This window comes from Dreissena polymorpha, unplaced genomic scaffold, assembly GCF_020536995.1.
Source record: "Dreissena polymorpha isolate Duluth1 unplaced genomic scaffold, UMN_Dpol_1.0 chrUn009, whole genome shotgun sequence".
NCBI lineage: Eukaryota > Metazoa > Mollusca > Bivalvia > Myida > Dreissenidae > Dreissena > Dreissena polymorpha.
In genome coordinates this window covers 157,174-183,566 of record NW_026273323.1, presented here as the reverse complement: position 1 = coordinate 183,566, position 26,393 = coordinate 157,174, and the positions used below count along the sequence as shown (strand labels likewise).

The 26,393-nt window shown below is 34.3% G+C and overlaps 1 protein-coding gene across 1 annotated transcript in view; it reads right to left on the bottom strand.

Annotated features, from left to right (window-relative positions):
• Nucleotides 1-5,066: 5,066 nt before the first annotated feature.
• Nucleotides 5,067-26,393, bottom strand: part of LOC127863449 (titin-like) — a 41,425-nt gene continuing 20,098 nt past the window's right edge. The window contains exons 5-13 of the mRNA XM_052402977.1: nt 10,232-10,393; nt 9,534-9,803; nt 9,011-9,148; nt 8,125-8,286; nt 7,467-7,736; nt 7,116-7,253; nt 6,597-6,761; nt 6,340-6,474; nt 5,067-5,777 (exon numbers count right to left, since the gene is read on the bottom strand). Coding sequence (XP_052258937.1) covers nt 5,698-5,777; nt 6,340-6,474; nt 6,597-6,761; nt 7,116-7,253; nt 7,467-7,736; nt 8,125-8,286; nt 9,011-9,148; nt 9,534-9,803; nt 10,232-10,393 — 1,520 coding nt within the window. The 3' untranslated portion in view covers nt 5,067-5,697. The remainder of the gene's footprint in view (nt 5,778-6,339; nt 6,475-6,596; nt 6,762-7,115; nt 7,254-7,466; nt 7,737-8,124; nt 8,287-9,010; nt 9,149-9,533; nt 9,804-10,231; nt 10,394-26,393) is intronic.

Below are 26,393 nucleotides of genomic sequence, written 5' to 3'. Positions count from 1 at the left end.
CAAAATATGCCAAAATCTGTGAAAAGGCCCCTTAAATATATGCGTGTTCTATATACAGGCAAATTATATGTTTTGACATGCTTGTTGTCTTATCTTGGTTCGTTGCACGTTTTGTCGTTATATTTACGCCTGAAATAATACATTTTATGAATATTTTATTCCACTTAAATGCAACTGCAGTACTGAACGAAACAGCAGTGATAAACGACGTTTCCAATACGTCTTCTAATTTTATACAACTTCAGCGTGACAAAAGGCATGAAAATGCATCTAGATGCATCGGACGGCTGTGTTAAGGAATTAAAACTGTATTGTACATGGTGTTTATTTATTTAATTACCGTGACTTTGAACTTTACCAAACTTGTCCAAAAAATTGATCAAAACCAAAACAAGATAGCAGTCCCATTATGTGACACCTAAGTAAAGAGGCTTACCAATAGAGATGTCGGGTTCGAATGCCGCGACAGGGCCTTTTTTGTCAACTTTTTAGCTAACATTATCACATAGTACTGATCAATTGACCGTCACCCCATGCGTGAGAAGCGAAAAGTTTTTTCTATTAACGATTTCTCCCTCTAATATCCGTGACAAATTTAAACACAACTTCACAGGAATGATCTATTGGTGACCCTCGTTGAAAGAACTCTCTGAAACCACAGTGTTCAGACGTCAATATTTGAGGCGTAATATCCGTTTATAACCTCTGCACTGTCCAAATCATGCCCAGGAGTCACTTTATTGATGTAGACTTCCAAAACATAATAACTGTAAAATTGTTTTGTATCTATACGCATAATACCCAGAGGTGTAATATTTAGCATTTATAATCGTAGTGTGGCCCTTCATCAAGTTTTTTTTAAATCATGCTCCTGGTAAAAAATTCCCCGCCCTGGAGTTTTTTGTTTTAGCTATTTGTATATTTTGTTAAAACAAAATCAAAGGAAACAGAAATGCCGAAAGGTTTGGTATTGGACATATCGTATCGCATGGGGTCCTTTACAAGATGTGTTTGCGTTATGTCCCTTAAATCAAAATTGGCCCCGCCAACATGATAATACGCTGAAACATATTGCTTTTAAACGCACGGTAAGCTTGTCATAATCACCAACGTATAAGTTTTATAATGTAAATATTGAAATGTTTCCGTCAATGGTTTAATGGCGTTTTCTGGTTGAATTCAATGTTTATTCTGTGTTTTTCTTTATATAAATATTTCATGTAAAAGGTTGCTCATATACACAGATCCTTTTTGAATTGTATATTATATAATAATGTACCTATAATAGTAATTATATTATGGCTTAATTAAATAGGTAAAGCTTAATGTATGTTTGCAACTATATTTATTATTATTGTGTATTATAAAGAAACTATGTTTTGTGTCAACATTATATTCATACGTTGTTCACTTTAGCGTTTGTCATGCTAGATGTCTTGGTAAACCTTAAAACATTTTAAACATATGCTAAAATGTAATTGTTACCACAAGGACATACAACATGGTATGATTGTTATCATCATGCATTTCTTATCACGTGTAAACCTCGTGCAAGGATGTTTAGTAAGGTAACAACGCTCAAATGCGCAGTTATTGTATACTAAACTAGCGCATATATAATACATGTACACTCTAGTTATGTTCCTCACACACACGATATTGCAATTCGAGCAGTAATCGTGTAATCAGATATTTGTATCAGACAGCTTTATAGTAAAAAATATTTATCCAATATGTCAAATATGTCGTCAATTTTAAAACAATTTATTGATCTAAGCATTTGTTCGTGTTCCCTTTTACATTGAATAATTTTCTGAGGTGAAAACGATATGAAAACGCATGTTTTTAATTCATATTAAATACGATTTTAACACAATGCATGGGTTCCTATTGCAGCAAAAAAAATGAAGCTTAATAATTTAAGATTAGATAAGCAACCAACTGCTATTCTTAAGCAATAACATGAGAGACATAGATATGCTCAACAAGACGACATAAACGTAAATATTAAAGGAACATTTAAACATATATTTGCCTTTTAAAAATAATGTAATTAAAGCAAGTACATGTATATAAAATTGTAGAGTCAATTTTATTTTCTACATCATAAACCAATATATTAAACCAAACAAGGGATAAATAAAATGCATAAACTATTGTATACTGGTTCAATATATCAAATGCTGTTTACTTCAATGAACATAAAAGTCCAAGTTTACGCTCATCCTTAAACTACGGAATATTAATAGTGACACCGTGGTTACACATTAAAATCCAAAGGGCGACAATACGATAGTGAGATAGTACGATGGCGATACTGCGATAGAACGATGGCGAAAATGCGACAACGCGATAGTACGATGACGACAATTTTACAGTGCGACAATACGATGTCGACAGTGCGATAGTGCGACGGCAATCAACGTACTATCGCGTTATCGTACTGTCGTCACCGTATTATCGCATTGTCGCCATCGTACTATCGCATTGTCGCCATCGTATTTTCGCATAGTCGTCATCGTATTATCGCATTGTCGCCATCGTACTATCTCATTGTCGCCCTCTGGATTTTAATGTGTAACCACGATGGCACTAACGGTATTCCGTAGTTTAAGGATGAGCGTAAACTTTGTTCTTTTAATTTCATTTAACGTGGTATTTTTTGTGTTTAAAAAGATCGTAAATACTCGCCGTATATCGAAAATAAAGAGCTCATGTATAATTATATGGATATAAACAAATGTACCCATGATATTCCCGAGCAAACCCCTTAACATATTTTATACTGCATTTTCAACTAATCGCACGATTTGCAAATAATTTTAACGCAATCAATCGTAAAATAGAAAATACTCATGATCTCTAGCGTTGTTAACCCTATTAAATCAAATGCGTATCGTTCGAGAGCAAAACGTCAATCTGCATCCAATACAAAATAAAAGTATGATTTACAATAACTGAATTGTATTTTTAATGAATTTCATAAATGCACGTGTATTCACATAGCGACGTAGATACCAACGCGTTTCATCGTATAATATGTTAGTTTGCTGAAGAAACAAAATTGTGTCGTTAAAACACTTAAGCAGAGAGTATTAGTTCTGTTTAGAAACTGTTTTACGGCAGCAGCTACCAATTAAGTGTAGCCCTTTAAGTGCAGGAATGTCATGTTGTACCTTTTTAACGTGTTTACTATATATAATAGATAAGCGTTTTTTCAGCCAGTGTATGAACTATCTTAAAAGTAACGCATACTGTTTTAATTAATTGACTTATACAACAGTTTATTTCCAGTCGAAATGCAGGAACAAAAGCTTATCAATTCTTAAAAATAAAAATAGTGTAGTATATATACCACAATCGAACACATATTTTGTGCGTTGCTACATTCTTTCAAAGAACTGAAATTAAAATAATACAAAGGGAAATAAATCTTACTTACAGTGAACTTTGGACTGTATCAAGTTGAATGATTAAAATAGAATATAAATGATTTCAGTGGCAAAATAGTATTAACTACATATAAGAACCGACTTTGATTTCGTTTAATTGCTGTTAAACGACCACATAACAACTGACAGCGCACTGTTGTGAATGGTCTATGTATCATGTATGTCGGGACTTGAATGAGATAATGCCAAGGTTGAGATTGCGGCCTTCAATGTAGAATAATGACTGGATGTAAGATATTAATAATATTGGTCAATTATGAACACGAAAAACCAACAGTGAATCAAGATAGGATTGATTTCCGAAAAATTGACGATTACGTTATCTGACCTGTTTATTGTTTCTCAATAGCTGAAGTGCTAAACAAAATATGAAAAAATAAAAAATAACACTTCCTAGGACAATAACGAAAAGTCTTCTTTACTTAACAAATAAGCCAATAGTCTTGAACCGGAATGTTCTAAACTTTCTGAAAGCCTCACTAATTTGCACTTTCAAAAATAACCTATGATATTTTTTATTTCAAATTCACATACCGTGTCAACATATATTATTACTTGAAACTGCTATTGGCTCAACTGGGGATTGGATTTTTTCTTTTTTTCCCCATTTTTTTAAAGAGGCATACCAACTGTTGATCTACCACGAGCTTAACAATCTTATTAAACAGTACAAAGCTAGGGCATTATGGTTTGACTGAATTCCGAGGAAATTGCGTCACTGATCAGGTTTTCTGGAATGAGTGGTCGTTTTATCACTCCCATGTAAGCGAATCTTTTGTTATCAATCTCACATCCGCATGGCCATTCGTTTGTTGATTGCCGAGTTTGAAAAAGTGGACTATTGCCAAACACGAGGTATAAGTATTATAACCTACTAGGCAGGGGTTAGCAAGTAGAATGAGGCGTTTTATAATTTAGTGTATATTATTTCCGTAGTATATGTCGTACATTTGATATCAATTCATTTTTCCTCTCAATACTGCAGTGTTAACAACGTAGGACACTAGACACATTTTTTATCAAATCAGCGGCATACCATTCGTGATAAAAACACGTTGCCGATGTAGGAACAATTATTTAACATATTGTTCAAACATCTTTTGTGACCACAACGGCACTTTTTATAAAATATTTATTTACTTGCTTAATGAACGATCACAGTAATGACAACATTTGATATTCAATATTAACAGAGGATAGCAAAACGATTACAGCGATTACACAGATTACATAGAGGATATTTGTTGGATTCGGTGGATTATCGATTTTAATTCACGAGTGATCATAGAAAATAATATTTTCACGAGTGGCGCAGCCACGAGTGAAAATATATATTTTCTATGATCACGAGTGAATTAAAATCGATAATCCATCGAATCCAACAAATTTTCTTTTTATTTTATGCTTTATTTCACAGTTTATATACATTGTTAAAGAGTTTAACTAAAGAATTTCGTTGGGAACATGACGTCATTTCGTCAAAAAAATGACGTCATTTAACATAAACAGTGAAAATTATCGATAATTTTCACTGATAATTTTCATTGTTTGAAACAGTGAAATTATCAGTTTTAATTCACTGATATTTCTCTATAAACCACCGGAAAGCATAAAATAAAAACTGATACACAATCCCATATAACTTAAAACCTTTGATTCGCATTAAGGTCAATTAAAAGGACCACCCTTTAAATCAAAATACACAATATGTTTCATCACGAAATGGCATTTTTTCGTAGCTATTTGTGGTTCGTTATTTAATCAGTATGTAATCAATTCAATGCAAACGATAAAGTTGTAAATGATAACAATGATATCTTCACGGCGCATACTTATGCTATAAATAATACATAAAGCAGGGATAAAAGCAGTATTAAACTATTTCGTTGCTTGGCAACGTGGTAGCTATAATTATCGATAATTTAATAACAGGTAAAAGCTTAACTTTTGAATTTCATGCAAATATAGTGTTACTTCACCAAATCAATATATGTTCTGCAGGTCGCGCACATTAGCATTGTACGTTAATTTAAACGTGTTTACCTCAACGACTGAAGTATTACCTTGTATAAACATATATTCAATTATTTGAATTTAATGAGCTAATGGCTTCATGCCTAAATCATTATTTCAATGCAAACGATGTAAAATTGCAAAAAATGGAATTAGAAGAATTTCCGTCCGATTAAAAAACGTTATGCTTGAAGGACCCAGGTGAAGTTTTCCGAGGTGAAGCACTCTGTCCTTACTTTTCCGAAACCGAAGCATCATCGTATCTGTACCTGTGTGGCTCTGCCAACACTGTCTGCTGATTGAGTGGCTCATCTGTATTAAACCAAACACATAGTCAGTGTAAACATTACATGTTATGGTATAGGTTTAATTTATCAAATATGTTACATAGGATTGCTTTTGAAAGCAGTACGAACGTCTTCGTTTAGTTTATTTTATATAAAGAACCGATGCATGATAGTTCCGTCTGAGAATGAAACAGCTTTTATTTAAAGTATGTTTTACATAATCCCTTGCCCACTTGCAAAAATAATTTGTACAGTTGCATCAATTAATGCCCCTTTGAATATGGCACCCTCCTAATACAAATTGGATTCCCACTCTTGAAGTGTTCGCAACATTTCTCAAGACACTATTTACTGGTTTTACCCAGGAAACGTACTCAGGAGTCTGTTATTTTAAGATGTAGGCTTTTGATTTAATCGAACGTGAATAAGTACGTTTTTAGTCATTATATCATTGTAAATGTATGTACACATAAATCGGAACGTCCCCTTTGTACTTGTAATAAGACATACTATCGCATTTTCAGGAAAATCCTAATGGCAGCTTCTTTTGATATTATACGGCAGCTTCTTTTAAAATAATAATATACCTTCTTCATCTGGCTTTCTCCATCGCACACACTTGACGAAGAAGATGATGATGATCAGTATGAGACCTGCCACTCCACCTGCTACGCCTCCGGCTATCTCGGCAGTCTTGTTGACTGGGGCTTTAGTAGGGGATGCTGAAAATAAGACATAAACAGGTAATATGTCATCTCATTTATCTATGATTGAAGATATGTCTTATCGGATTTTTTTCTTTTTATGTGCTCAACATTGAAAAAAGTGAATGAAAAAGAGAAACCTTCTGTAGAAAAGGTCAGATTTCCAGTAGAGTTGGTAGGCCCCTTCAAATTGTTTGATTGCATCATTATGGTGTATTTTTCTGCTTCTCGTAGACCTTGCAACGTGCATGTTTGCATATCGCCACCCGTACCGTTGGTGTTGTCCGATATATTGCCGAAAAGCACTGTAAGCATTTAGAACCTTACTTAACTTGTACAAATTGCACTTAATATATAAAATTAAATGGAACATAATTCATCAGTAAAAGACATAGCACATGTGTATATGACTTTTTATTTGTCTATATATAATCAAATTAAACATGAAAATAGGTTCCTCAAGTATTTCAGCGTGTTTACCTTGTGCTCAAGAGTTCTCATATATGTAACAGTGACTTCCATGTGACGTCCGCTTGAGCAACTTAAGGTATTCGTGTTTTTATTCCATTAAAACATCTTTCTAAATATATAAATAATTTAAGGAGAAATTTCGATAAATCATTTATAGCGCACACAACTCAAATCCTACATCAATATACCTGTCCATACGCCTTCATTGATTTGAACAATTGCGAATTTCTGCGTACTGTTGTAATTAAACCCTGGTTGGAAGTTTAGAATAGCGGTACTGTCTGTGATATCAGTGATATTTAAGTGGCTTATTGGTGCTGGTGGACCTGCAATATCAAAGATGGTCATGTTCAAGGATTTATTAAAATACAAAAAAGATATTGACATATATTGAATTAGTACTTGAAGAGCCAGTGTAAAGTGAACAGCACTTCTTCCTCGACAATATCAAATTCACACATTCACTAACATATTTATATGAATGAAAAATGTAAATCATACCAATGATAATACCGTAATTGTGGAGTATAAGAACCTACCGTCTGCCTTAATACGGAATTTGTGTGTATACACCCCGTAAGAATTGTTCATCGTCAAAATATAGTCCCCAAAACTCGGCACATCAATGGCTCCTATCTCAATGCTCGTGGTCATCCCCGTTTCTTTATGATTTATTTTCTTGTTGTCATGTGTCCATAAAATGGTTGGATCCGGGTTCGCCAACCATTTAAGCGTAAATGTTGTTGTTTCACCTAGTCTGGGGGAAGTTGTATCGTTAAACGGCATGCCGGGGTCAGGTATAGGCTCACCTAAGAATTAATTAAACACCATGCATGTCTTTTCGTCAAAAGCTATGTTTTTAATACTTATGAATATGTCGAAAACGTCATTATACTTTAAAGTTCGCAGGACAAACTCCTCTCATCTAGCAGGATTTTTTATTTGTAACTTTGTAATAATTTAATCACTGCTATTGTCTTCGAAAATAGCAACTTAACATATGGTTTAAATAAAAAAATGAAAAAGTTAAACAAATATTTAGATAAGACAATATTAATGTTTCAATCATTAACATCCAGCATCCACGTGACTTGTTATGGCGGCTGTTATTTTGATACGAACTATGCTAGGAAACCAGTTGAATCTCGAAACTTGTTAGAAGGTTGATAGATTAGTTTGTACTAAGACTTAGCCTACCGAAAGTTGTGAATGATAAGAACTCCGTTGCGTCAGTAGCCCCTCTCGCGTTTATTGACCTGACAGTTATATTGAAGAATGTTCTGGGTGAAAGGTTATTTAACACCAGCTGAAGCTGCTTGCCACCAGGATCACTACTGTTGTCGGGTACTTTCGTTAGAACTAAAACAGTAAAATGGAAGCGCTGCAATTATAAATAAGCATCGAAACAATATACAAACAAGAATATTCAAATCCAAAAATTGTGATAATTAAAAAAAGATATGTAAAGAAAAAAGTAAGTTAGTGTTAGTTTATCTATCACGATGAATAATATTCATTGCTAAAGGTTCACATTAAGATTCATTATACAAGATAATTACATTAATACAATTGCCTGTATGCAATCAACTTAAATTTGAAAAAGAAACACACATATTTTTCTTGGAAAAAAATCGTATTTGTTATGTATAGTAATAATACAATTAACATATGAAAAAGAACAATGATAAATGCATAAAATAAATAAAAATATTGTACATTTTGCCACAAATTAAATGACGTGTGATAAAAAAAAATTCATTACGACAAATTATTTTTAGCGCTTTAACGAAACGACGCGTTTTATAATATGTGTTGCAAAACAAATATTATGCTTATATGTCTTATGCACCAATCTGCACAAAATGTTGGATATTTGTCAATAGTGTTCATGGCTTTGGGTTTACATGAATCAGTTTTCACTGTATACAACAACAGTATTTTAAATGTTTGCAACTTTAATATGCGATGGTGGTCTGGTTCCCTTTCTTCTCTGACAAGACATATGATTGAATGTAATGTGTAAAACACAATGTTACATAATGTAGCATGTATGATTTTTACATTAATAAATATATACACTTACTTTCAATAATCCCTTCTGAATAGTTATAAACCATAAACGTCTGATTACTTTCATAATCAAAGCCGGTCAACAATGATAATATTAAAGATGAATTTTTAATGTCCGTAATAACAAGTTTGGAAACTGGATCCGGAGGACCTGAAAATATAAGTGATATTAAGTCAACTGTGAATGTCAGTCTTCATGTTTTATATTATTATTGATTATATAGTAAAATCATATATGTCCTTTGTGAACAAGTACATTGATGTGATTATAAACTTAATAATACGTGCATAATACGTGATAATACGTGTTTGTTATTATTTAAAAATACAACTCATCTGTAACTCTTAATTTCAATAGTATTGTAAAACATCGGTCTCACCCTTAAACATATATTTGTCAAGTTAATTTGAATCATGGAGGCGCATACGTGTTCATAGAAAACTACACGTATATCAAGATAAGAAATAATGTATGCAATTTTCAGCACGATTACGAATAAGACAAATACTAAAGTAATTTATGTCAATTTTCTTACCGTCTGCAACCAAAACATACGTGTAGACGCTTCTACCCACTTTGTTGCTCATTATCAGAGTATAGTTTCCAAAATCCTCTGCGCTTATGTCGCTTATTGTAACCGTACTGGTAGAGTTTTCGTCCGAGCTGTTCAATCGGACTCCCTTGTGTTCCCAAATAAATACAGGTGTAGGATTTCCAACAGCATGCATAACCAGATGTATTGTCTCTTTTGTTCTTGGAGTAAATTTCAGTTTTGTTGGACTGTTTGGGTCCATTTTCGGCGTTTCTGATTAAATTGGAAAATGAATGACCCGAACAAATAAAACGATATAAAACCAATTTTACTTTTTACAATATATTCTCATATGTTTAAGGTTTCCCATATTTGTTTTTATTGTTTAGTCAAGTGTAATTCTGCATAGTATTTGCGAGATGGTTCATATTTTATAGCTAATAGTGATAAAAATAATCAAACATGCTGAAATTAAAAAGAAATGCGCAAGACATTCTTACTTTTTTATATTTAAGTATGATCATTGACGAGTTTTAAATATCGTCTATCAGTTAATTTGTTTTTTTTTTGCTTTCATTGTTGTTGTTTTCTAAAATTATTTTTAATTCCAGTCAAGAACACAGCATCATAATAATATTGCATCGAGAATAAATTAGAATAATTGTATATTCATCATTTGCTTGATAAAATAACTTCAGTACCGTATGTAATAAATTGCAGGTAGTTGTTTACGGGAGAACTGCCGTTTTTGTTCATCGAAAAAATTGTAAGATTGTATTCCGTCCCCTCGTCCAAACCATCGATGGTTTTTGTGACGGTTGTGTTTCCTTGATCTTCAGACGTATCAGGATATGACTTGAAATCTGTCATAGTGGTAAATTAATTTAAAAAGTACAACATTGGACTAGAATAATTTGCGTATTTGATAAATTGTGTTAATTTAATTCAACTCAGGTAGCATGTATGTCATACAGCAAGTGCATGCTCTACTAAAACAATACTTTCCCGAGGTTATCATTGTTTGTATGGATAACGAAGACATTAGGTTAACATGTTTAACTAGCTGTAATTTGTATAGTATGCCGTTGTTGAAATTGTTTCTGGGTGATAAAACTTACGTGTTCCTTATTATTGTCTATTCTGTCATTTTTATTAGATTTTAATCGTAGCCATGATGGCATACTATTCGAGCCTTTAACTAACCTTTTATTTTACCCTCAACTATTCTACCAATAACAAAGGTCTGTGTGTCGTTGTAATCATAGCCCGTTACCCAGGACAACGTTACATTTGTCGCGCCGATGTCTACAACAACGAAATTCTTGGGACTCTCCGGAGGTCCTGGAATTATTATGGTGATATTTTTATGAATGTTAATTTTTTATAATTGAAAAACTAAAACGAGTTGAATTAAAAAGAAAAGTTACCGTAATTACTCTATGTTTTCGGACACTTAAAAATAATAAAAAAATTTCGTGTCCGTAAACTTAGATACGAAAGATATTCACAAAATACATGTGTCCGAAAACTTAGAGTCGAAAATTGAAGTGTCCGAAAATAGCGCCAATTATATCAACGACTACCGGTAATAGCACGCGCTTGTAAAATACCATGCCGTATAGTACAAATTACAGTTATATATGTTTGCACTGCATTTTAAATAATTTTAAATGCTTAATTTTTTGACAGAAAGTTACTACAAGGTTGTACTTTGACCAACGAGTTCCAAGATGAGCGTTTGATGTAACGATACTCGCTAGTATGAACCTGAATTAACGAAATAAAAAAGCAAACTATAAATTATTTGTTTGTTCATTTCCTATAGTTGTTGTCGAACAGCTTCCATTGCTCGTAAAACTTGCAATCCTGAGTGCATCACACTTTGAAGCGTTTAGTATTTTCCACAGTTATTTTACTGAGAAGTGGGAGTACCATTACGGTAGATAATTGAACTGTTTATTGGCACTACCCCCGGTAATTGTCATAACGCTTATGCTTTCGGGCGAAACCATTGTTTAATACCGGTTTACAAGGTTATTTACCCAATAACGCACATGTAATGGTCCGTTGCACTCAGGCATGCACCTGCCATGTTTTATGATGTTAATCTGGTTGTAAAACCCCATGATTGAAGTGTCATTAGATATCAATAACAGGACCGAAATTTGGTAAAATAGCGCTGTAAAATATACTGTCCGAAAACTTAGAGACATTAATTATGGACGAAAACTCGTGTGTCCGAAAATTAAGAGTCACGAAAAATAATTATTTTTGCTAAAAAAGGGGGTGTCCGAAAACTTAGAGTGTTCGAAAACATAGAGTAATTACGGTAAGGCCCGGTGCAAAGTGTGATATCAATGTTACATTGAAATACACTCATCACACTTATAATAACTTTATTTATCTCCAGTCCACCAAATTAACTGCGTCGTTCGGTACCACTTACTGCCACTTTGATGTATATCATTTACATCTACTCATCACACCAAATGGCATTCTACACGCATCATCGACATTAATAATTTGTGAGCGTCGTTATTGATTGTCGAGTGACACATTGTGTTGCGTAATGCACGTCGTGCTTTGTCCAAAATACACAACTTTTAGTCTTTCACTAATAGTATTCTTTAGATGAGAAGGACAAGCATAATCCATTTGAGTTGTGTTAATGTTGAACGGTCTCTAAAGATTCGAACCAGAAACATTCCAAAAGCAAGCATTAAAAAGCCACCTAAATTGACGAAACGTAACATGACCGTTTCAAGTACCGCAAATCAATTTATGTGGAGAAGTACAGTGAATCCATATTTGTTAGGCAAGGGACAATATGACAAAAGCGTTTATAATAATGATCTGGCGTCATGTATGTTAGATTCGCCTGTGCATAAGTTTACTTAAACTGATTTTGGATTACCGTATGCAGCAACGAAGAAAATATATATGCTAGTTCCAGCTTCGTTGGTCATATTAAGTGTGTAGTTCCCGTAGTCTTTCACTGTCATGGACGTAATGATGACCTCACTTGAATAGGTTTCATCGGAGCTGTTGAGTTTCTGACTATTGTGCAGCCACGTATACGAAGGAAACGGATACCCTATAGCGTGCATTTCAAGGGATACCGGCTCATACAGTCGGCTTCTTACGATGAGCTTTACGTCCTCCTTTGGGTCAATTGTTGGTTTTCCTAAAACATGTCATGGTTTATATATAGAGACAAATAATACTGTGTGCAAACTCATGATTTAAGTCTCTGCAAAGGTGTTGGTTTTGTAATTTACACAATAGTCTGACCTGTATATGAAAGTCAACGTAAAATGTTGGCACTATGAAAACCATTTTGAATGAAACAATTCAGAGTCACACATTGATCATATATTTGTACATTGAATATTAAAATACATATAAAAACATACCGTAAGGAGAAAATACTAAAATGTCAGATGGTGGCGACGTTCCATTTGAATTCTTTGACACGATGGTCAAATTGTAGATTATATCCGCTGATAACTCGTTGATGGCATATTCAACTTGCGTGTTGCCATGACCATCAGATGTATCATTTTGTTCGTGAAAAACTGTGTAGGTTTGATATGTAGGAAACGTTTAAATAGTAAAGATATTGGCAAGGTTTAATTTATATTTAGCAAAACAAAAAAACAACAACAAAAAACAATCATTATTGTTACCCAATTAATGCAGTTGAATGTAAGGTGAAGTATTTTAAGCATTATTTTTTAGCATTGTGAATTCAGTAAAAATTACTTCATACCTGTGCTAGTTGATTCAGAGTATTGATATATAATGAAAGTCTGTGCCCGATCGTAATCGTATCCCGTTTTCCAATTAAGAGTGGCGCTTGACTTTGTTACATTAGTAACCTTGAAACCAGTCGGTGTGTCCGGAGGTCCTTACGTAAATTGTCAAATTTTAAATTGATTAACTAACAATCAATGTAGTATATGTGTATATTTAATCAAAAGTAAATTGAGATTGATATTAAAACTGATTTTTGCGATTAAGTTAAGTACATGAACATTTCATCGGAAGGTGTAAACTATATATTCCTGTTTGCAATATCTAGAACCATTAATACAGACATATTGAAAATACCTTCGGCCAACAAGGTGAATACTTCATTATTTTTCCCGTATTCGTTGTCCATTTCAAGAATGTACTCTCCAAAGTCATCATAAGATGTCACTTTTACTTCCACTGAAGTGAACGATGGGATATCCGTATGTGTGACGTTTTTATCATTGTGAGACCATGTGTATGTAGGTTCAGGGCAGCCAAGGACATGGGCTCCCAAGGAAACAGTTTTTCCAATCCGAGGAGTCTGTGTATGTGAACCAGGATAAGCTGGATTGAGTCTAGCAGGACCTATAATTTTACAGTTTTGGGTTGTATTCCTCATATGATCAAATGGCAAATATGAATACATTGAAGGTGTGTTTTATGTACTAGTGTTCAACATAATTATACATTAATGTGCATATTAACAATACATGTACATTTTTGTCTAACCCATCGGAACGTTGGTTTGATTATTGAACAACAGTTCACAAAAAAGTAGCACATTTTCGACGCTCTGTTTGCTAGAGTAAAAAAATTCGCATTGGGAAAGCAATGTAGATTTCAGGCGGGTCATTATTATACAGTTGGGCAAGATGTGAATAAGCATTTACATTCACAATGTTTATATACTCTAATGAAAAATTCAATAACCTGTGACGTTGATGGATATCGCCTTGAAATCCTTTCCAACAGTGTTTGATGTAGATAGGTTGTACATGCCCCCTTCGATGCAAGATATGTCGTTTATTGTTATTGTGTATGTTCCTCGCCCCGTGAAGTTAGCCACTATTGTATTGGTCTCCATGTTTGTAAGTTGTGTTATTGGATCTGGCTTTCCATCTACTTCAAATACCATAGAGAAGTTTTGTCCGTCTTGAAGGGAAGGCGTTGTTACATTAACCCACAATATCTTAGCTTCCGGACCTGAAGTATTTATAACATACATTAATATAAGTGCAATCAACTATGAGCGGAATTCTTTTAGCTGAACCCGAAGCAAATAAAACACGGCACAAAATGGGCTTAAACATGTGAATAAATAAATGTTATTTCTATGTTAAACATATTCACTTAAAATGAGAAAAATGTAGTTTAACTCAAACTACTGTTGTAAACGAAATAAAGCACTTATAATGTATTGAAAATGATACACACGTTTATAGTGCATTTTGCTGGCTAATTGACATGATCTTACCATGTACATTCAAGCATATGACGTTCACCGGCCAAGTACCCGACGAATTTTGTGCGTTGCATGTGTAATTTCCAATGTCTGCTTTAGTTAAATCGTCGATAGTGATGTTTTGACCTACTCTTGATTTATTGTTTGGCATCTTCCAGACGAATTGGAATATGTCAAACGTTTTCGTGGCGTTACATCTTAGTGTGACAGTGTCGCCTTCATGGGCTTCCATCTCTGTGGATAACAGATGTAGGATATGTATTAACGAGACCACAAACACAAGTTAATTTCACACGGAAACTAAAAAAAAAACGTTGATTTATTGCAAAATAATACAATCATAATAATGTGTAGATCGATGGTTTGAAAGTGTTTATTGGGAATCTGCGGTGTGCTTTCGAACATAACCTTAAGAACATGCACTTCCTACATACGAAACAATTTACAACAATTTAAACGCTCTCTCTCGGGCAGAGGAGGAGAGAGAGAGACGCAGGCGAGAGAGCGAGTGAAGAGAGAGCGAAGAGGCACGAGAGAGAGCGAGGAGGAGGAGAGAGAGAGAGAGGAGAGAGGGAGCGAGAGAGCAGAGAGAGAGAGCGAGAGAGAGCGATCGCAGAGCGGAGCAGAGCGGCAGAGAGCGAGAGAGGAGCGATGGAGAGCGAGAGAGCTAGAGCGAGCGCGCGAGCATCGAGCTCTCTCTCGCTCTATCTCTCTCTCTTATCCCGCTCTCTCTCTATCTTCTCTCGGCGCTCTTCTCTCTTCGCCTCTATCTAGTCTCTCTCTCTTTCTCTCTCCCTCTCCCTCTCCCTGTCCCTCTTCCTCTCCCTCTCTCTCTCTCTCTCTCTCAACTGAAGAAGTGAATGAAGAAAATGAAATAATATGTTATACATACAAACCATACCACACGGCAGTGCTAGACCGGACTTCTATAATCGGCCCTAGCCGCATAATGGCCATCGGGAAACAGAATCTCGAACCGTTATGTTGGAACGGGCCGTTAAAAGACGTCCGGTCAGCACTGTCATGTTTTATGTTTACTCGTGATTTTATTCTAACGCATCCATTTCCATTCCCGTTATTTAATATAGGATGCTGGTGTATGCAGCCTGCACTTACATTTTATGAATTTCCCGGATGCGTTTGACTGTGTTGATTTATAACGGGAAAATGTTTATATAAATATAAGACTATAGAAAAGCCAATAAACATACACACTGCTTCATGTAAGGTCTGTTAAAGCATATGTATGACATCAAAAATTTGTATTTGTTTGGTTGAGAAACCAACAACACCGGAATTCGAATAAAAAAAATAAGCACACACAGGCTGTCCGGTATGCGCCAAAATTCGTACACGCGCTACTCACATAATGTTACCATGTTCATTTCCAAAGGCGAAGTTTCCTCCGGGTTATAAGGTTTCCACCCTCAGCACAGGATAAAAACAAAACTAACTTTATTTTGGTTAAAACTAAATAGATGGACATTTCCTGCTATATTTCATAATTCAACCGACATTTTGTGAGACTAAATAACTTAGGTTGGAGTCGCGAAAGGCCTTCATTAACTTATAAATACACACCATGCAACTTATATAAAAAACGTATGATAAACATATTTTTTTCCATAATGATACTTTATTTACCTAATCCATAGGTATGTGCAGGTCGAGGTCATCCTGCTCCATACCGTACATACATTTGTGTTAGTATGAGTAAACAGTGTTCTAATCAAGTGTTAGAATATAATATCCTTATACATACATATACACTATATCATCTACAAATGTTTAAACATCTTAAAAAAGCAAATTAAGTATATTATAAAAAATCAAGAGCAAATGTACATGTAGTGTTATGTAAAGCATATGCACAAACTATTTTCATTGTGGAAGTTTAAAAAGGCTTCGGACTAGTGACAATTTTAGTAAGTACTGCTACTTGGGATCTTTCAAATGGTTGATTGTGGAGTTTTTAAAAGATAAATTATATTCATATTATGATAGTGGGTCAGCAAACAAACTTACAATTGCCCAAAACTGTAGTTCTGTCTCATGACACTTAAGATTGTTTTGGATTTTAAAAGACATAGTCAGGCTCATTATTAGCCCTTGTATGGATGGAACTATCCCTTTTCTCTGACAAAGGTATAGGTATATATACATATATATATATATATATATATATATATATATATATATATATATATATATATATATATATATATATATATATATATATATATATATATATATATATATATATATATCTTCAATTCTAGCATAAGAATATTTATATCAGTCATATTACTTTTTGTACTTCCCAATATCATTGTTTTACAACTTATTTCTGAGTGTTTTCGCACATTATGTGCACATAAAAACATTACAACAACAACATAATTGACAATTCTCTGTGTAAAACAGCAATCCCAAAACAGATGTTTTATAGTTTCCTCATTTTCTTTACAAAAAATGCACAGATTATCCTGCACAATATTCATTTTATACAATAGAGATTTAGTTCCTAGGATTCTATGTATTATTCTTGTTTGACACCATTGAGTGTAAGTATTTTTGGAAATATGGAAATAATAAAAACGAGACTATGTACTTTTTTCTATTCAATGTTGTTGAAAAATGCATTCCACTTTGTTTGGCAAGTCGGTATATCAGAATTGATAATAAAAGTTTTATAAACATTTTGGTTTGAGTTTTGCATAAAAACTATGCTATTCAAGTAAGACGATAAAATTGCAATGCAATAACATATTTGTTATTGCTACACGTAAGTTATGTTCGTTCTTTGATAATTTCGAATTCTCATCTATGCATTTCTCTTGCGTTCTCGTTCGCTAACGGTGGTAAAACGCGTTGCTTGAGATCGCATTATTTCGTTATCCTTTCGCTATAAATTCCTAATTTGTCGCATTGCGATTCTCAATTGATACTCGTATTCGGTTAAACCTAGTGATTAAGTAACGAATATGTAACTTCAAGTTCAGATAAAATGCGAACAGAAGGGTTGCTATTCATGTGATCAATTTCCAAAGTGTTAGTACACTATAGTACTTCTCAGTTCACAATAGCATATCTATAATCTACAATCTGCATATTCGCACGGTACACATTATGGTAAAATAGAAACCAACATATGTATCATCTTTGCTGTAATTTAATACCTTAGTGGAGCTCTGAGGATAAATGCTTCTTTGTCTGGTGAGATTTAAACTACAAATTTTCGCTCAATAGGTACTACATATTATCGTCGCAAAATAGAATGTGGGCGTTTGAATTGGTCCGATATCAAGGAAGGATTGATTTAACTCGAAAACAAATAGTATCCGAAATTTGACATTCTGTTTCCCGCACAGTTGGTGTCATTAATGGCAAAGAAGTCTCTACAGACTGTCACATTTTAACTATGGCCGATATGATGGTATTCTGTTTTAAAGTTTCGATGTATAATGAAAGGCAGTTACAAGAAGACATGACAATAAGATTTACTTAGGGACGATGCAATCCCCCCTCAAAACATTTACCAAACCATATACCACATACAACAAGGATGAGTAGACACACACGCATGATAAACGACGAATTATCTCCAGTTCAGATAGTTGCTGCTCTCGCATTAGGTGCTCGTGTATCGCGTTTCCACGAAAACCATAGCACACGAAACATAATATCAGAGACAATGGACTCTTGGCGTACAGGTGTCTTCACAACCTCACTCGAAAAGATACACAGTGCAGCAAAACAACTACAAGACAATGATGTCCATACGTACCAAAACTTTCATTTATTACCGGCGTGTAAGCACTTGGGAGATAGATATGCTTATGGTTCGGGTGTGATGATATTATGATATGTTTCGATTCCGTGTTTGTTTTAGCAATTCATGCCATCCAAGAGAATATTCAAATGACTTCAGCAGTACCGTCGAAAGGCCGGAGAGTTATATGCGGCATAAATGGCTATAAATCAATTAAAACGTACCACATATGAATTAAAATAATTGTATATGTCGAACATACATCGTACATTTCGTACAATATTATTTTGAAGTGAAATCTGAATGGCAGATGCCAGCATTGTACATCTTGGAACGAATGTCTGCGAATTTCTTGCACACAAATACAACGTTTGTTTTCCACAACTCTATTAAACGCAATTATTTTTTTATGTTAGCAAGCAAACGTATTTATTAGGCATTCAGAGATGCATAAGTGATCCACGGTTGAATATCCAGGAGTCGTTGTAGTTTTGCCCACGGTTGATTATCCAATAGACGTTGATATTCGAATTGTGTGTAGTAGATATTTTAGATAGCTTATACAGATTTTTAAACTTGAATGAGGAAATGTTCCTTATTTTGTTTTCGAATAAAGAATTCGTAACTAGCAACAAGAAAGCAACTTAATTTCCATGCGATCGCTACGCATACCCAACATATTGTATCTCAAACGCCACACATACGTGACCAAACTGTATTAGTTCACTTCTATTTGCATGTATTCAATCTTGAACAGAAGCAAGATTAAGCGTTATATGAATATCGCATCATTGCATACGATTTTGATACGGCATTATTCTTTACTTAATGATCCTGATTCAAAATCACTTTCAAACAAGATCGCGTCAAATACTCTCGTTATAATGTAATGTTGAAGCGAATAGTAGCGTTTAATGTATAGTCCATTTAGGTAAACAGGATATAGAACATGTACTATATAATCAATTGGTTGTGGTCAAAACATCGCTCTATACTCAAATGTTAAACAGTAGGAAGGCGCGTGTGCTACGAGTACTAGTAAACAGTTTACAGCCTATACAACAGTGTTTCGATAAAACTAAAACGAAGGTCTTTGGTAGAAATTATAACTTCCTGAAATGTTAATGTAAATAGTTTTTGTTCAACATATCCATGAATGGTAGTATTTCATACACCCGTACATTACATTCCATTTTTGCAGGCATATAGTGAGATTCCTACTGATTACCTAACATAATTAAACTTTAACCATAAACGAATATATATATTGAAATTCCTGTTATTATTTTGAAAATAAAAAAATAATATAAAACTATCGAGTTTTCAATATCTTTCATATTTAACATTTTTTACATATACATTTGTAAATGCACAATTATACTAACTTAGTTAATATCAGTCCAATTTAAATGCATATGTACTCATAGTTAACCGAAATAATTAAGTATCACGGTGTTACGATGCCAATGCAATTATCTTGGAACTTCATATTCATGACAAGCTTATATTTCAATACTCATTATAATGAACTACGTGTCATATGCAACTATACATACAACTAAGATGTTTTAAATACTGAGATAACCATTTGAACGGTTAAAGGCGACCTGAAGTAGTTAAGTCTTACCTGTGCACCCTTCATTCCCATGTAATTGATAACAGAATCCAAAACACAAAAATAATACAATCAACGTGGTTTTAAACAATATAGCCATGTTGAACATATTCAATTTATTTTATTGAGAACGATTTAACGAATGAACATTACATGTGATAACAATATTATCTTAGTTGTACTATAAGATAATAGATTGTGTCGAGCTTGCTATCGCCGATATATGATAAATGCTACGGTAAATGCCACACGAATTCATTATTTGATTTTAATTGCACAATGCACAATGCATTGAAAATTAAAACTTGACATCGTTTAACATTGCCATCTATAACTTAGGTTCTTTCCAACAGTGCTTATAAAGTCATCTCTACAATTTTTGAAAACAATTAGCTGGCGCTCAATCAATTAAAATACATATATTTAACTTGTTAAAATCGTGTTCGGCACAACTTTAACAACACCTATTCATTAACACTTCCCTTATCAAAATTAACAATTAAACATTAATAATGCAAGTTTGTAAGTGTGTAAAAGCCCGGTCACACAGCGATTTACGTCTTAATCACAGCCACAACTCGTCACAAAATGACCTCCCATGAAGAGACGATGTTGTTCGCGTTGATTTCGATTTTAAGACGAGCTTATGTCGATGTTCAGAAGTGGCAGGACGCGGGGAAAATTCGGAACGGCGTTGGAGGCGGATACAAGTTTTGAACTGCTCAAAACTTTATACCGCGGACAACCACGGGTGATACATGTGTGAAACACACGTGATAATTCGTGTTCCTACAGTGATAAGAAATTTGGAAGACGCAGTAAGACGTGAATGTTTAGCGGGCTGTCACGGGCAGAGCACGGCAATCGGACAGGTGTTACGCGTTGGTATCAAGGGAAATGGCATGTGTTTTGCGGGTTATCAATGAGGAGTGGGGTTTTCCGCGCACATCGCACTACCGATAACCGTTTAAGCGACGTCTCAAACAGTGCTAAATATGCATGTTCACTACCTAATCACGACTGTATCACATCGGATTTGCGGCACATAAATACAGCTATTTCTCAGATTTGTGCACTCTCTCTCTAGTATCAAGTGGTGCACATGAACCTTCAACACAATGATATTCTCATCTTTATGCTTCAGCACCAGCATAAACAACAAACCCAACATATCCTTGCGAAGAGAAGTAAAAGGAGGAGGTTGGTAAGGAATATCTAGGATCGTGACTAGATTGCGTGGAGACCTTAGCTGGGGCTTAACGACTGTCTCATGGTCGAGGTGCAACACGAAGACCTAAAAGCCTTTCAGAACTTTATAAGAATGCCTCGTGCGATGTACGATTTCATTTTGCAGAGTCTGACACCAACCCTTACCAAGAACACCTCTAACTGGAGAGCATCCCTTGCATCAGAACCCAAGGTTGCTATCACCCTGAGGCCAGTTGCGTTTGGCTTCAAGAACCGTAAGATGCAATATGCCTGGAGGATCCCCCACAACACCATAAATCTGGTTGTGCGTGAAGTCTGTGCGGCCATCGTGTTGGCAGGTGGGATTGAAGCAGGGGTGGCGACAGGGGTAGCTACTGAACATGAAACATAAGTTTATGAAGTGACAATTTATTTAGTTACTTGCTTCTAATTTTCGTTTTTAATTAAAATTCGATGTATAAATTTAAAAGTAACAACATTTGCAAATAAAAAAACAGTTAATTGATTAAATTAAAATGTACTGATCATCAACAGCTGCCTCCGCTTCTCCAGGAGAAGCATGGCCAGTATCAGCCTGAGGGCCAGGGCCTGGACTGGCAGCATCAGCAGGACAAGCATGGACCTCAGCCTGGGCATTAACCGTTACCTGGGCCTGTGATGCTTGAAGAGCCTCGACCTCAGCTGGGACTTTGGCATTGATCTTCGCATACTTAGTTGGCTTCTTCTTTTTAATGGAACTCTTATTTGTTGGCATTATAAAATTGAGAACAGCGAACGAACTTGGAATGTAGAAGATCGGCAACTGTGAGGACCAGCCGTGCGCGGCCGCTTTTATACGTGGTTAGCTGCGCTTACGACGAGACCGAGCCTTGATTGGGCAGTTCTATGGCAGTGGAGTTCCCGTTTTACGGTCATGCTCAACACGTGATCAGCAGTGCTCCAGACACGATAAGGCCGAGGCTATCCCCTTGGTAACTTGCTCTTTTCTCTCGCGTGTTTACAACATATGTCTAACCTTACACGCGGATGGAAGTAGTCAGCCATGTGTAGGCATTGTTTCAGCAATTGAACAGCCGGCGACGGCCAGATCAAGTACAAAGCAAGACCAAGCAAACTTTGACTAGATATTACCACTTACGATCATGTACACCAGCTTTTCAGACATTTTTGTACATGATTAAGCCGAAATGCGCTGTGTGACCGGGACTTTAAATCCTCTACCAATTTTTACATCTCCGCGTCACTCGAATTAACAGGACATATTGTTAATAAAATATGCATTTAAAAATAGTATTCCAATTTAAAAATAATGAAAGCGAACTGATATTCTTACTTCATGTACAACAGCTTTTGAGTTGCTTGAATTGATTTCCGAAATAAAAAAAAACAAGGGTTTTGCTCATTCCGAAAAAAGCCAGTACCTACTTTGAACGTCCCAAAACTTCATCTTTCACTTTATTCTTTAATGAAATGCACCAAGATTTTCCATTCATAAACATAACATAAGAAATAAAAAAAAACGTTTGCGAGTGTTTTATTGATTTTACATCATAATGGAAAACAGACTATTTAGACAAAGGCAATACTTTTGACAGAGGTTGAATAAATAATGATTTAATGAAATGAAACCTTCAAGAAATCTCTTAATTTTACGAACACGTTAAACACGGTCATAAATAAACCATATGTACGCCATGTGCAACATTTTAAGTGGATCCGACAAGTAGAAATGCATTCTAAACGCACTTGAGTAAAACACAATATATACGATCTCGCAAAGAAGTCTTCTTCATCTTAAAGGGAAGGCGTTGGTATAATGGCACAATTAACTATAGCTTCCAAACCTGAAATTTGCAAACACATAAACATATATATGTATTGCTCCTATAAGATGACTGCATGTTGATGAGCCAATATGCTATAATTATCAAATTTGGATTCTTCATAAATCAATTTAGTTTCAGAAATGTTAATGTTTAAAATAGTCAATGACAATCAGAAACTATATATATTCAAATTAAACTGTATCATGTGTATGAAATGTAAAAATACCATTGCAACATTACACCTACAGTTTTGAGTACGTATCGCAGGTATACTTTCCAATGTTATTTAATTGCAGCGAAAATAGTTATGTTTCAACATAATTAACGATTTAATGTTAATTGTCACCCAGAATTAGTAGAATGTATAGATGATGTGTATTAATTGTGATAATACTATGGCCATTTAAGGGATACATATGTTAAGTACAAATAGGTGTTGTTTTGTTTTCTTCGCTGTATCATCATTTTCCGAACATTGTTATTCACACACTTGCGCAGAACCACACAGCAGCAGGTGTACATTCTAATATTATTTAGTTCCAGCGTACATAGTAATTTTGACCTATTATCGATTAAGTGTTGAGCATCAACCAGACAAAGTAAATGTTGTCGATTGTTTTCGTGGCGTCGCATTTTAGTGTCACGTTGCCCCACTGTCCACTTTCGATTCGTCATAACCTTAAACGAAAATAATACAACAAGTATGCATAGAAATTCACAAAACATCCACATCGTTGCAAGAGGAACTTTAAAACTGTTTTTACTTATCAGTCCAATTTGCAGCATAACGTTGTTGGCCCTTTTATTAATAATAATTTTGGCGAATTAGGAAGGGGGAAGTGGACAAAACCCAAGTTCAACAATATTAATTATAAAATTGTTTTCTAAAAAAATCGGCAAAATATTAAGGTAGTGTTTAATTTAATTATATTGTTTTGAAACACGGTCATTAGAGGAAGCGACATCCACGTAGTGCATATAATTAGATTACATGCGGACAAAGCAATTATAGTTTAAATTCCATACGCAACACTTTCTAACTTGACTATCAATATTCTTACATATAACTCAATATTTTTCATGAAATAAACTCCATGTTTGTGTGAACAATTTTCTGAAACAAATACACCTATGTAAGCATACAATTACAGTTATACAAGACGTGCATGTTATTGAAATTTACGGTCAACTTGTGTTTATAAACAATGTTGTTGATTCAAATGCATCTGACGTGAATCCGGGTGACGTTATTCGCACGTAATTATCCGTCGATGCATTTGAAAGCGCGTATCGTATAAAGTTGTGAGGAGATTTAGAAAAAAAGTTATCTTCAATAGCTTCTTAATACAGAATTCAATTGCGTTATAGTGTTTTTGCGATACCGAAGGTAATGTCAAACTACAGCAAATATATAACTGCTTTGAGATTTAAGCAAACATGTCATTGAATTTAAATACTACAAAAAATATAATATTTGTAATATTTCAAAATTATTATAATGGCAAGCAAACATAAAAACATATTGAGTTTCGAACCAGGGAATTCTACAACTATACCACGCAGGCTTTCAGTAATGAGTGTGCATGTCATTATTTCGTAATTTGTTATGTATATAATGCACTTGAAGATTGTAAATATTTACGCAAACCTTTTCAAATCGGGTTTAAATTCGGTTTATCGTCATATCGCTTCGAACACGAAACAAACCATGATTATAGATATCATTTTTTATTGATATCATTAATTTGAATTGGTTAAAATTTCTAAAGTGTGTGTCCATATTTAAGATAACACCAAAACGTCGTTGAAAATGGGACAAGCGCAGTAATAATAGCATAATGTCAAGCTCCTAGCGCAGTTGTCGTTCGTCCCTCACCCGATGTGCACAAGTTGTATACTGCGACCTAACAGATAGCGACACTTGAAGTCGGCAACTTTGTTACAGTTTTCCAATATTGTGAATATAGAGTACGAAAAAAAAAATAAATAAATAAAAAGCAATAATTGGGTAATTTAATGTTAACATTTGCATGGGTTTATAAATGTTGATAAGTTTTTGCAGTTTCAGTGTGCCTTAGCCCTTGCATTGGTGATCAAGTATAGCACCTATGGAAAATAGACAGCGCATTGCAACTCTGAGCAACCCTTTGTGTTATAAAGCTTTGTGTTGAATTATTGCAAATAGTAGTGTTTGGTTCCGTGAGGTTTATAATACAGCAATATATTGATTATAAAAATATTTGACTATTTTAAAAAACGCATTCATATATTTAATTGTAGATTGAATTCAGTGAACCTACTAACCAATATATTTGCTCAATATTTACAATGTACATACAAAACTTTATTAATATCAAACACAGAACAGAACATAAAGTTTATTTGCGAATTAATAATATACAGATCATCGTTGTAAAAACAGTGAAGAAATAATTCCAACGTAATACACATACGTCAAAATTAAAACAGCAAACAACAGACGAAAACATTGAAATTAAAAAATACGATACATAAATTGTTACGAGAATGTAATATGTATGAGAAGTATATTATATGTTTAACAAAGTTAAAAGAATGTTGGACATACGTAATTTATTGAAGAAAGACACACACGTGTATGAAACATGGGTTAATCGCAAACTCAAGGAATTAATCATACATGTACACAAGAAATCAAACTGATAACATAATCTAAAACATAAGAACAATACATTACATTTATTTTTTGAGTACGTGATGTACTATTTTAATAGGCTGTGTAAAATTCGATATCGGTGATGTATGATTTAAGCAAAGATAATCACATAGCATATTAGCTATTTTATTTTGATTGTAAAATGTTTTGAAAAACTGGCTATCGTATAACAGTGTCAATAACAATGTCCCTATCAACAACGCTGTGGAAATTCGACCCAGCGATAAGGTTATTCAGAACTTAGGATAATAATATTGTTTTTTCTCTAATCGTTTTGAGATGCAATATTAAACTTTTAATTCACCACAAATGAAAATGTACACACATTTAAATATGAATCCACACATAACCCTATACTTCTTTGAAACAAAAACAGTTTTTAAGAGTATTATTACGCAACACTCAACGCGAAAATACTATGACCATATTGTGGCCCGAATAACCCTTGTTTGTTAACGACTGAAGTCAAAGGCTTAAAATAGAACAGAT